Here is a 12223-nt window from a genome sequence, read left to right on the forward strand (position 1 = left end):
TTTATCCTCTTGCTCTCCCAGTCAACCCCAGTAAAAACCCTCCAGCTGTTGGTAGAGGAAAGCAATGGGGAAGAAGGACACTTGCCCTTTGTGTCTGTATGTGCTTGGAAGGAAAGAAGAGTATAAAGGCCAGCTCATGGATGGTGAACTGAAAATGAGGAAACTTTAGGTCCTGTGTCAGTGGTTCTGAAAACCTGTCTTGTACATCTTCTTCTTCAATGGATGTACCCACTGCTGTTAGCCAATGCAACACTTCACTGCACTTGGAAGGTCTTGGAAGATGATTATTTTCTTGCCTCTCCTTTCTCTTTTCGGTATCTTGTCTAACTAAATGCCAGAACTTTGTTAAGAATAGCAGCTGCTGCTGAGGACCCCCCCATCCCAGAGTTTCCATACGGAAGAGATTTCAGTTTCAAGTTAGATAAAATACTGACACGAGTTCATAAAGTTATAAATTAGTCACCAGTGAAACTTGACTGCCAATTGGAAGGCTTCTTCTGGTTTGAGGAATTAAGTCCTGGAGTATCTGTCTGTACAGTGTAGCAAGAGGCCAGGGTCCTAGCTGGTTTAAGTTGATGCTCAGCAATATTACGGAAAGAGGTGTATGACAGGCTAGAGGAAAGCATAGAAAGGGCAAATAGTAGCCAATATTTAGCTCTCGCTAAGGGGAGGAAGTGTTTGCTGCTCGTCAGAAGCAACTTCAGCAACTTCTTAGTCCCCCTGCCTTGCTCTGAATGTATACAGACCATTTTCCAGGATCAGAGTTCCCGCTCTTTCCCAGTAGCACACTATAAGCATTGCTTCTCCCCTCACTGGTGGTCCTGGCATTTGCTCCTGGGGTCTGGGCAAGGGGTTTTTTTATAGTGACTGAAAAGCTCTCCCCTGAGCTTATCTGGACCAGCAGGGTCCAGGCAGAGGCAGGGTGCCTCTGGCTGTATGGGCTCACAGTGAAGTTGGTGGGAAGGAACAAGGTTCAGGATTTCAGAAAGGCCTTTTCGCTCATGTGCAACTTTCTTTGAAGGGATGCACCTGAAGTTTTTCCCCCCCTCTTCACTACAAAGTTTGCAATGGAAGATGAACAAATTAAGTTTGTATCTGCCTCCCACACTCCTTCCCTCCCTCCCCAAAGGTGCAATTTGGGACAGATTTCACTCTTAGCTAGCGATGTTGGCATTGTTGCTGTGATTGCTCAGTCTCTCACCTCGCTAAACTACTTTTACCTTTTTTTTTTTTTACATGTTTAATGTGGGGCCTGGTGCCAAAATCCTTTAGCATCGTGGGAAGGTGTTATCGTCTCCTAACAAACTACTCTTCACCACTTCCAGGGAAGACTTACACCGTGAGCTCCATATTTTAGGAGGCTGGAGCAATTAGCTGAAGTTGTATCATTTAAACACGTTACAGGCTATCCCAAAGCAGCCATTGCCTATTAGTGAGTAGTTCTGAAAAATTTTTAGTAAAGCATTTTTCTGTATATTTGTATGTTATGAGGTCTGTGTAAATCCAGCTAATGTTTGTATTGCCACAAATATGATTTACTGCTGAGGGTCTCTAGAGAACCCAGACAGTGATGGGTGGAGGTAGGGAGTGAAACCTTTTGTATAACTTTATTAATGTGGAATGAAAACGCACGATAAATGGGTGTTGTTTGGTGAGACCACCTAGGTAGGTGTTGGATTTAGGGGGTCTCATAGGTAGAAAAAAATAGCTTGACTGCCAGTAGGTGGTGGATAATTGGGTGTGTGCACACGTGAATGTCCAAAACTGAACTTTCAACCTCCCAGATGGACACAGCTGCTTGTGAACTACAACTGGTATGGGGGTCAGTTGTAAATTTTACTACCACCTGGACTAAACCAAAGTGGAGTGGCGTATCCCAAACTCTCTAGTGAACAAGGGGTTGTGAGACACAAGCAATGCTGAGGAGCCTGCTTGTGCCTCATCCTTCTGCACACCGATGGTTTGGACTGAGAGAACCAGGGCTTAGCAGCTCCAGGAAGAGGAGCTGGTGCCAAAAAGAAGGGCTTTAAAAAAACACAACAAACCCAAAACAATGGTCTGGGAAGAAGATGATTAAGAGCTTGGCTGAAGGAAAGATCCTGGAAGTGAGGGCTCTGCAGGGAGACAAATGCCAGGACATGGCAAGGGCCCTCAGGCAATCCCACCCTTATTAATAAGCAGCTTTATGTCCCAGAGGCAGACAAAACCAAAACCATTTGACACATACAGACAAGAGAACAAAATAATTTTACATACTGTCACTGGTGGAAAAGAGTCTAGGTTTTTCAATTTTTTTTTTAAACTTTTATTTTTTTAGAAAAGGAATAAACTCTGCATGGTAGAGTGTACGGGGTATAATTTCAAAACAGAACAAGTGATATGGAATGGATTATTTTCCCAAACTATTTAAAGTTGAACCTAAAATCATTTGTAAATCAACACTCATTACCATGTAAGACCAAGAAAAAAATAAACATGGTTTTTGTTTGGTACAGATTTCCTCTATCACTTCAGCCTGAATTTTCCCAGGGTTGGGGAAAAAAGGGGGGCAAATCCTGCCTCTTGTCCTAACCATAATTGTACTGACCAAGCTTTGTGCTCTGAGATCTAGCATCATATGGCTTTATATACGTTCCTAAGTGAACAGTGCAACATCATCACCATCTTAAGTGTTTATTCCACATTCAAACTGTAACTGAACATCACTCTGAAACCCTTTCCCACCCCCAAAACAACAACAATGAAAAGCAGAAAGTCTCCAGCAATCAGATTTCATCCCAGAAATCTGTGTAAACTGTAGATCAGGGTTGAGTAGCAGCAAAGAAGACAAAAGATGTGACAGCATGATTCAATAGCGTCTCTAAAGACTACTGTAAGACTGTCATTCTTTAGTCTGCATCTTGCAATCACAATTTGCTTTTTCCCTGCAATACTATAAAGCAACATTAAAAAAAAAAAAATTAGACTCAAAAGCAAAAGGTAGAAGCCTTTATGGAAAGGTAAAGCTTCTGCTTAGCCTTGAGTGGTCGCTATTAGAAACAGATCTTTGCAATCAGAAGCAAATCTTGAATGTATATACATGATTTCAGCGGAAAGGGATGCAGCCAAGGATGGAAACCCTCCTAACAGACCCGCAGACCCTTTTGGCTTGTAGGTCAACACTACACCACTTTTTTGGGCTGAATAAACCGGCAGGGCAGCTGTAGGCGTTAGGCGTGCTCCAGGCTCTTGGCTCCTCTGTTTCTTGGCTGCGTGGGGGCCGGGAGGAGGAGGGAGCAGGAGTGCTGGCGAGGGCCCCCCTCCCATCGCTCCGCAGCTGGCCGAGTGATGTGTGGGTTGCAGCAGCATGGGGCGTTGCACTGGGGAGGGAAGGGCACACTTCTCTCTTTACCCCCTCCTCCCCAATCCTGTTGGAATGTATCTATATCAATAATTAGATAAGTATTAATAATAACTGTAAGCTAGCAGTCACCTTCCCCCTTAAAATGGAGGGAGAGCAACAGCATCAAATTCCCATTTGTCCTGACATGTGTAAGCTTTCCAGATCCTATAGAGCAATCATATGCAGGCATTTTTCATACTAGAATTTAAAGGAGTCAAAGCTGATAACGAAACTGGATGTTTCCTGGCCTAACTGAAGGAAATAATAAAACTGATTAAAGTAAGAGCGGAAGAAAGTAAGCATTACTGTGTTTACATCCTCTGGTATGTCCCACTTCTCTACGCTCTGCTCACAAGCCCTTTCCATACTCTGAGCAAGCACTCCCAACCTTAGAGAGGTAAGGCTTCAGCTAAAATCTCATGCTTGAGATATCTTTTTTTTAATAAATACCATAACTGTAAGTATTTGACTTCACCAGATCTGTGTGGGGCATGTCAAGGGCAAGGCTTGTTAAGTGAACCAGCACAGGAGAAGATTGGACAGGGGTGTAATCTCACAGGATAACAACAACTGAACGATGTCCATAAGCATGGCGCTAGCTTAGTGTGTATGTAGCATTGGGGAGCTTGGATGAAACCCTCCAGCTTTCTGGGTGTCCAGTCAGAACCAGGGAAGCTGCAAGAAGTTTTACTGTAAAACTCCAGTACTGAAATGTCTAAAGGAACTGGACCTTTAACTTCAATGGGCACTGATTTTAGGTTTTGCACAGTCAATTCTAGTTAAAAACCAAAAACTTTAATGATAGCTGATGCCCCTACTGTTGGAGCCTTAAGACACCTGTTATACTGCTGAGCCCTACTCTTTTTTTTTTTTAATAAAACACTGTTTTAAGATACAGCACAATAAATGTGCTTATTACGCACTCTAACATAGAGCACAGAAATACAACACTACAGAGTGCAAGTCTAACCATCTCCACAGTGGGAAAAGTGCGAAGGTTAAAAATATGCATGTGGCTTAACACAAGATATTTTTAAAAAACATGACACGGCAATCTCATACTAATGCTTTCATCACAAACATGACTGAAAACTCAAGGTCAGTTGCTGATCCTTCTCTCGTAGTAGTAGTAGTGTAATCCTTTCAAAGGTACAATGTTGGAAAGATCAGAGAATAAAAAAAACAAGTGTCCAAAAATGATCCCATTTACCATTTTTCCAGTAGTTATGTTTTTCAAGAAGTAAACACGTAAGGTCACCTTGATCTTTGCCATTGGTAACTGATACACTCGGAAACAGCTAAGCCAACCACCTGGACTGAGATCAGTTCGGTGTTGCACACGCACACACACACGGATACACACACAAACACCCCACACGAAAAAGTGCACTTTCAATTGCTGATACAAAAATAGATTGGCACATTCTTTTTGACACAGTGAAGATATCTTCTTTAAAAGCTTTTTCACGTTAAGTAGTCCTCTTGGAAGTTGCAGCAGGTCTGTAGAAAAAGCGCTATGAGAATGCACTCACGTGGGCTTCCAGGGTTTGTGTGATGGAGAGGGGTGGTCAAGGAGGCTGCCCTTCAAATTTTGCCTACTTTTATAGCTGTAGTCCCCACAGATAGGGGCAGTTGCCACCCAGTTTCAGCACGTTAACCATTTACCAACAGCTCAGTCTTCACCTGCTTTGAGAAAGTAATACATAAATTTGTCAAAGCTGAGAGTCTTAAGTCGATGCAGTGTTTCCTATATGTTGCTTGAAAAACTGTTTTGGGGAGAGAGTGAAGTGTTAGGAGTCTGATTTTGCATTTCCAGTAGTAACTGCGGCTCAGGAGAGCCAAGCGGGAACAGTCAGGAGCCCCTTCCCCGCAGGGCAGCCAGCGCTAGGAGTTCTGCACCAAGCGTCTGTAGTGCGGCATCACTTCGTGCTCGGGAAGGTGGAGAGCAAACTCCAAGGCCACCAGCACCGGGAACTCGAAGGCAATCAGCTCTCGCCTGTTCAGCCGGAACTTCTCTTCCAGTTTCTGCAACGAAAGCCGAGCAAAAAAAAAAAAAAAAAGTCTTTGTGAATGAGGATTTGACTTTCTAGTGCTCTCTTACCGATGACATTATTCGGAACATGTGTGCTGTTGTCATCAAACCTCTGCCCTGCTGGACTTGCATGGCTCTAGGTTTAGAAAATGAGAACAGGATGAACTGGATCTATCGATTCCTTTCTGTGAAGGTGAACTTACAAAGCTCAGCAATGCGGGAAAGAAGCAAGTTGACAGCCATGCTATTTCTGACATGTTTGCCATTTCACTCATTCCATCTCCAGCAGATATGTCTTCTAACTATCAGTGATTACCACTGCAGAAAGAGGAAACTCCTGACTTCATGCAAACATCAAAATCACTTGTATAATGGAAGACACGCGTCTCATAACTGCCCACAAACTTCCTGCACTGCTTGAAATCACCGATTTTCCTTTCACCATTAGACTGGGTTACGACACCCTATTGGGGAAATTATTTCTGCTACAAATAGATACATTTGATCTTAATACCTCAGAAGCAGAAGGTGTCATCTGGCAAGGACCAAAAGAAGAGTTAGTAATAGAAACTATTATCCTCATGGGGAATGAGATGGGTTTCATAGTTGGCTTTCTGCTGTAACATTCTAAACCTCCCATCTGTTCTGCTGTTTTCACTGAATTGGATGCTACAAGTAGGCATCCAGCTGTTCGGGGATACTTCTCCCCCGCCCCCATCCTCTTATGATCTCCCTGACTTCCTACTTCTCTGACCACTGGGTCTACTGAAAAGCTCAATGTGTCTTTAGGATGGACCAATGTTTCAGGATAGCAAGAGAGGCCATATCTTCCAACTCCCACTGGGTTGATTTTTTTTCTGGTTATCCAGAGGGCTTTCTAACAAACTGTTGACCCAGCTCTGTGACTGTGGGAGTAGAGCATGAGTCCAGGCCTGCCCCCCAACAAAGTTTCCATGTCTCTTGAACTGAGCAAGTTGGCTGTAGCCTAGCACCCAGTTACCTGCCTAACTTTCTGTAGCATTAAATCAGATTGGTATCTTGGTGCTTGCAAAGGATTATGGAATAACACTCCCCTCTGTTAACTCTTTCATATGGAGTAGGTGGAAGACTGAACACCTTACTCTACAAAAAAACAGTTGGGGGGAGGTGTTCTAATGGAAACACTTCTTTAGGTTTTCTTGCCCAAAAGCTTAAATTGATGAAAGAAATAACAAGTTGGTAGTCTATTAGACTCCCTCTGAAATTAGTATCTGCATTTACCTCCCAAAGGAGAGTCCTTATTGACACTGACAGCATAATTAAAAGCAAAATTAATTTCCTGAGGGTTAACTTCTGACTTGTATTGACAGAATGGTGGTCAGACACCCCTCAGACCTCACAGTATCTGACACCAGGGTCTTCAATCACACCAAATGAGCTTCCCACGCCTCTGCAGTGACATTGATCACATAAATGTATAACAAAAAAAGGTATTTAGCTGGCTGTACAGCTAGAAACCTAGAGAGTGTGACCACTGACAAGCAGGCTTACATAGACCACACACTGGCACTTCATGTAGAAGGAACACTGGAAACCTATGGATACGTACATCTATAAGATGCTTGACTTCGTGTTTTCTGAGGTCACTGCCAATTTTGGCTGCTAAAAGAACACAGGCTCCAGCACAAAGCTTCCTATTCTGCTTGTTCAGCTTCCCCTTGAGAGCGAGCTTCTCAAAGTAGACAAAGGCCATGGCCACTGTGGGCTCTTCAAAACCACATTCTTCTTGAGCAAGCTTGCGCATTTCTCTCTTCAAGCTGAGTAAAGAGACCAGACAAGTATGCTGTGAACTGCATTTTAAAGCATTTCTCATTTCACCCTAAGAGTCACCCTTTCAGAGATTTCTGTTTAGTCAAATAGAGGAGAAAAGGAAAATGTAATTTACTGGGCAGATATCTTTATGCTCAGTTTTGGGGACACATTTCATGGCACATTTTGACCTCAGCCTTCCCCCTCACTGCCCCCAATAAATAGTTATGTCTAATTATAAAAGCAACTGAAAAGCTCTGACATTTTGAGCAACAATATTTCATCAGAGGTCTTAAGCTGCATACAATTTCTTTAGTAACAACAGCTTGATTGCTTGTGCTCTATACGCAGCTTTGCTGCTGGTTATGGTTGGTCAAATCTAAACTGACAGTCTTCCCATGTACTGCAGTATTACCTGGTTACAGAGCAACACGGCTCAGTGTCCTTCTGGCCACTTTGGTCAAATGAAATTATCGTTACTTCACTGAAGCAATATGTCTAGCCTGCTACACTGGAAACAGTGATGAAATACTACAACTTTGCTGTGAAGCTGAACACTTGTTTTGCTTCTGGCCATGCTTTCTGGACAAGGCACAAAAGTGAGCCTTTCTCTTTCCTCAGTCTCTTTTTAAATTAAGTGCCATGAGCTTGGAGAGTTTTTTGTGTTATTTTTCTGGATCTTTTAGCATAGTGCATGCCCAGCTCACATTCTCATCCCATTAGATGCCACATCTGACACCTGACCGGTACTTGTTTGTACATTCCCCTATCTTGTTTACTCAGTCCACTAATCAAAGCAATCATCTGACTTATTCTGCACCTCTGATGGCCACTGCTCCTGGAAGATCAATCAGTGCTGTGCTTCCCACCATGTACAACAGCAATTGCACTGAAACGTGAGACAGCTGCATCATGTTGCAGCCTTAGCAAGCTTTGCAGCGTACCTTCTTATTTTACTGAGGGTTAACTTGATGTGAGGGAACTTCTCCTTAAAGGTCTCATTCATGTCCTTCTTGAGATCTGATGGCTTCACGTAGTCTATGACTGTGGTCTGTAACACATGGTCAAGAAAGAATTTCTCTTTTAGTTTGTAACAAGCAAGATCTCTCAATTCCCAAAAGCAAGGAATACCAAATAAGTGCAGTCAGTCTCAATGCTTTCAGTCGAGGGGAAAATTCAGTCTGAATTAAGGCAACAATTTGTTTGTGACTGCTTTGTCTGAACAAGTGACCTGAAATCCAAGAAGATGGTTCAGCAGAAGCCCTGAACAACAAATACCTTATTAGGATCCTCCAAGTATCACTCAGAGTGAGTTTAAGCGAAATGTGGGTGGATAAAACCTAGCTGAGAAGTCTTGTTAAACCAAAATAAATCATCACAATAACTGATTTGATGACCAGATTTTGTGTGCACATCTCCATGCCGTTCTGAGAAATATTGCACGTTTCTCTCAAAGTGATTCTTCAAAGGAACCACTGATACAAATTCTCGAGTGCCATAGCATACATTTGTGATAAAACAGGCAATTAGCCTACATGGCAGGTAAGGCAATAGAGTGCAAGATAATAATGCAGTCATAAGTAGACAGAAATACTGAATTAAGACAACATTCATAGTGTACCATCTATTTCCTTTACAATGAGATTTCTATTGCTTTTTGTCACAACCCAAAGAATTTCCCCAAGTAGCAGAGGGCCCTCCCAGCCAGTATTGCAATGCCAGTGCCTGCATCTACGGGTGCGCAGCACTTCTCTCATTCCCTCAGTCTTTGTTCAGGTAGTATTTCGCCCAAATCCTCTGTCACCACTCACCTGGACAAAATCTATTGTCTGGACAACAAACCAACCTCCATTTTGGGGATGTGCCAATTCTCTTCCAGGCTTTGGCTGTTCTACCCCTTGGACAGAAGCAGGGAAGAGCCCCAGCCTGGGCAGCCAGGGGACAATCTGGTTCCCAGGCATCCAGCTCCCAGCCAGCTTCAAGCGTGGGCAGTGGGAGAGCAGCAGTCTGCAGTGCAGTGCATTCTCCTTCCAGCAAAATAATTTCTCCCTTCTAATTTCTGTTTATGATTGACCTACATCATGGCAAAGAGCTGTTAATGCTAAACAACAAGAGGTGGAAAGAGGCATGCAAAACACCTGTCACATGTTATGCCTTTACAGACGATGGAGCCTTGCTGCACCATATCCTCATGAGAATCTAAATCAGCCAAAAAGACTGACTGCATATGCTTGCAGGTTTTTTTCAAGAATTAAAATAGTATGAGGAGGAGAGAGCGTAATGGCTCTAGAGAGCAATTGGACAACTCTTGTATCCGATCACGTTCTTGTCTGGATCCGAAATGAGCATGAAGGGGAGCAAAACAAACCTAACTTTTCACACTTTATTTAGGAGATATGGTACTGAAATAATGGATAATTATATGAATTTGAAAGAAAGCAGAGCATGTGTTTCCCCTGAATAGCGCACAACAGTATTTGACACAAACATACTGTAATAGAGGAAAAAACCAACTTCTTGCCATGGTGTGTTCTTACGGTCATACACACGTTTTAAAACGTGGGCCATTCTGCTATCTGATTTTCAGTGTGAGAAGCATTACCTGTGCAGATAAACTGCACCCCATTATGTCTTGGCAGGCAATTCTGCTGGGCACATCACGCACAACAGTTGCCTGCCGTCCTAAGTATAAACGCTTGTGAGCCCCCTCCAACACAATAACATGTTGAGCACTAGTCCGAATTTTCCTCAATAAAGGGGATAATTTATTAAGGAAATTCAGTCCTACTAAGGAAAGCTGCCAGTTATAAAAATCATCAAAAAGGAGAAAGCCACATCAACCCTCTTCTGCCACCCTTGCTACCCTGCATGCATATGGATGAGCTTGAGCGCAGGTCTGGGCAGACTCTGCAGTGCCACTGAGATTAAAAATACATATGCTGTCATGACACTGGGGCAGGTAACGTGCTACCATGCCTGAATAAAAGGAAGAGAGGAGAAGATAGGGAGAGGAAACCTTGCCCTACCTGGGGCGGGAGGGGAAGGCTTCAACTGAATGTGTGGGTCTGCGTGGTTTTAATCTTGCTGAGGTTGGAAGGATGTACGCATGCACCTGTGTGGCCATGGCTCTTCGCCGCAGACAGCTTCTCATGTGCTTCATCTCACCTGGCAGGGCTCAGCCCCCCGAGGCAGAAGAATGAAGATCTCACCAATTATTCCTCTCCTTTCTTTCCCTGGGACGTTGCTGCCTGCCTGCCTAGTCCTTGGTTTTGTTGCCAGAGGATCATCAGCAAGTTGGGTGCTTCTGACACACAGATGCGCTGGGAGTTTAATGTGTTATTAAGAGGGTTCCTCTTAGTACTGCTCTAAGAGGACTATTGAAACAAGCCACATAACATAATTTAGACCAGTGCCATCTGCTACTCAACGTACAGAAACATTGGTCCATGCAGCTCTTATTTACAGAGTCAAGAGACACTGAGCACGTAAAGGTTACCTGTTGAATCCAAAGATGATTTTAGTTACTACCAGCATTTTCTGGTTGTCTTGAGCAATCCTAGAAAGAGTGAGCTCAGTGTTACTGTGCAAAGCTACATGACACCTTATTTCATGCTTCACTGCAAACCTAACAGCCCATTGTTTGCTCTCCATTACCACAGAGCTCCTTAGTTTTATCTTAATTATCTCCCTCAAAGTGATCATGGGTTTTTCTGGCAGACTTGCATTTGGCTCTCTCCAGGTAATCATCTTCCCTTGCACAGACGAGGATGCAATCACGCACAAACCTCATGTGGATGACAGAAACCACTTGGCAGCAGAAAGGGCACAGCAACCAAGGAAAGGGCCTGTCCACCCCCTGGACTCAGCTGAAAAGCTGCACAGAAATTATGCCAGACAGCAAGTTTCAGTTGCTTTCACCTCTAACAAGTAGGTGCCAGCGTGACCCCAGCACCAGGGGTGACTGCCCCGAGGGAGAGCGAGCCCTGGGCTCTGCCCCGCAGCAGCAGCAGCCCCCCGGGGCACACCTTTCTCCGCAGCCGCTCTGCACACACTGTCTGTTTTACCTGGGATGCCAGTCCGTGGGACATTTGTCAGAATTCAGCTAAATTCTCTTTAGAAGGAGAAAAAATTTCTTCTTAAAATTTTAGTTAAAGCAAAGCACTCAGAGACTTGAGAATAAGCAGACGGCTTAAAACCGAAAATGGTAAAGAGGTGCGGCTATTTTTAAACACAGAGATTTGTCAATTTTGTCCTGTTGATAAGAATCTCCCCCCCAACTCCAAATACTGCTGCTTCCTGTGAGACAACAGTCTCTATGATATAAATCACAATAATGAAATCCAGATGAAAGCTGGTGTGTGCTGGTTTTGATTCATGTAACAGGATAACGGCAGCATGTTTGAACACACTGGGTCTAAGGCAGCTGTCTCATCTTGTCAGTGCCATGCTGGAGAGCTCAGTTAACTGCCCTTATTCTCAAGAAAAGGAATTATGCAACTCTTTTTTTTTTTTTCCTTGATTTTTTTTTGGTAGCTGCTACAGAAGCCCAGTTTTGTCTGAGCAGTGGGATGCTGTTTGCCTACAGAAATGCGTGCATGTGGGACCTGCACCAGAGAGGCAGGCAGCAAAAAAAAAAAAAAATCTGTTGACTTGTAATTTAAAAGCAATGCTGAATCAGTGTCTTGAGTGACTGAATCAGTTAGCCATTCTGTTTCTGACCAGGCACCCGAGCACCCTTCTCACTGTCACGCCGTGGCTGAGGCACAACACTCATGAGACTACATAGAAATCCAGTCCCTGACCCCACTCCTGTCCAGGGCACCTCCTGCACCCCGTGAATGACTCAGCATTGAGCAGCAACCCCCCGTTGATGCCCCTGCCCACGAGGGATGGAGCAGAGGAAACCTCTAGGGTGGCCCAGTGACCCACAAGGACCATCTGGGATCTGACATGGGAGGGCCCTGACCTAATGTCATCCTTCACTGCCTGATCTCTGCTCAGCGTTTACACTTCTCTGTTTC

General features: G+C 43.9%; 1 protein-coding gene across 2 annotated transcripts in view; it reads right to left on the reverse strand.

The window, feature by feature from the left end:
- Nucleotides 1-2279: 2279 nt before the first annotated feature.
- CABLES1 (Cdk5 and Abl enzyme substrate 1) overlaps nt 2280-12223 on the reverse strand; it is a 76347-nt gene continuing 66403 nt past the window's right edge. For both annotated transcript variants that reach the window (XM_074820824.1, XM_074820829.1), the window contains exons 8-10: nt 8147-8253; nt 7003-7210; nt 2280-5407 (exon numbers count right to left, since the gene is read on the reverse strand). In XM_074820824.1, the coding sequence (XP_074676925.1) occupies nt 5267-5407; nt 7003-7210; nt 8147-8253 (456 nt within the window). In that variant the 3' untranslated portion in view covers nt 2280-5266. The remainder of the gene's footprint in view (nt 5408-7002; nt 7211-8146; nt 8254-12223) is intronic.

This window comes from Strix aluco, chromosome 1 (genome assembly GCF_031877795.1).
Source record: "Strix aluco isolate bStrAlu1 chromosome 1, bStrAlu1.hap1, whole genome shotgun sequence".
NCBI classification, from domain to species: domain Eukaryota; kingdom Metazoa; phylum Chordata; class Aves; order Strigiformes; family Strigidae; genus Strix; species Strix aluco.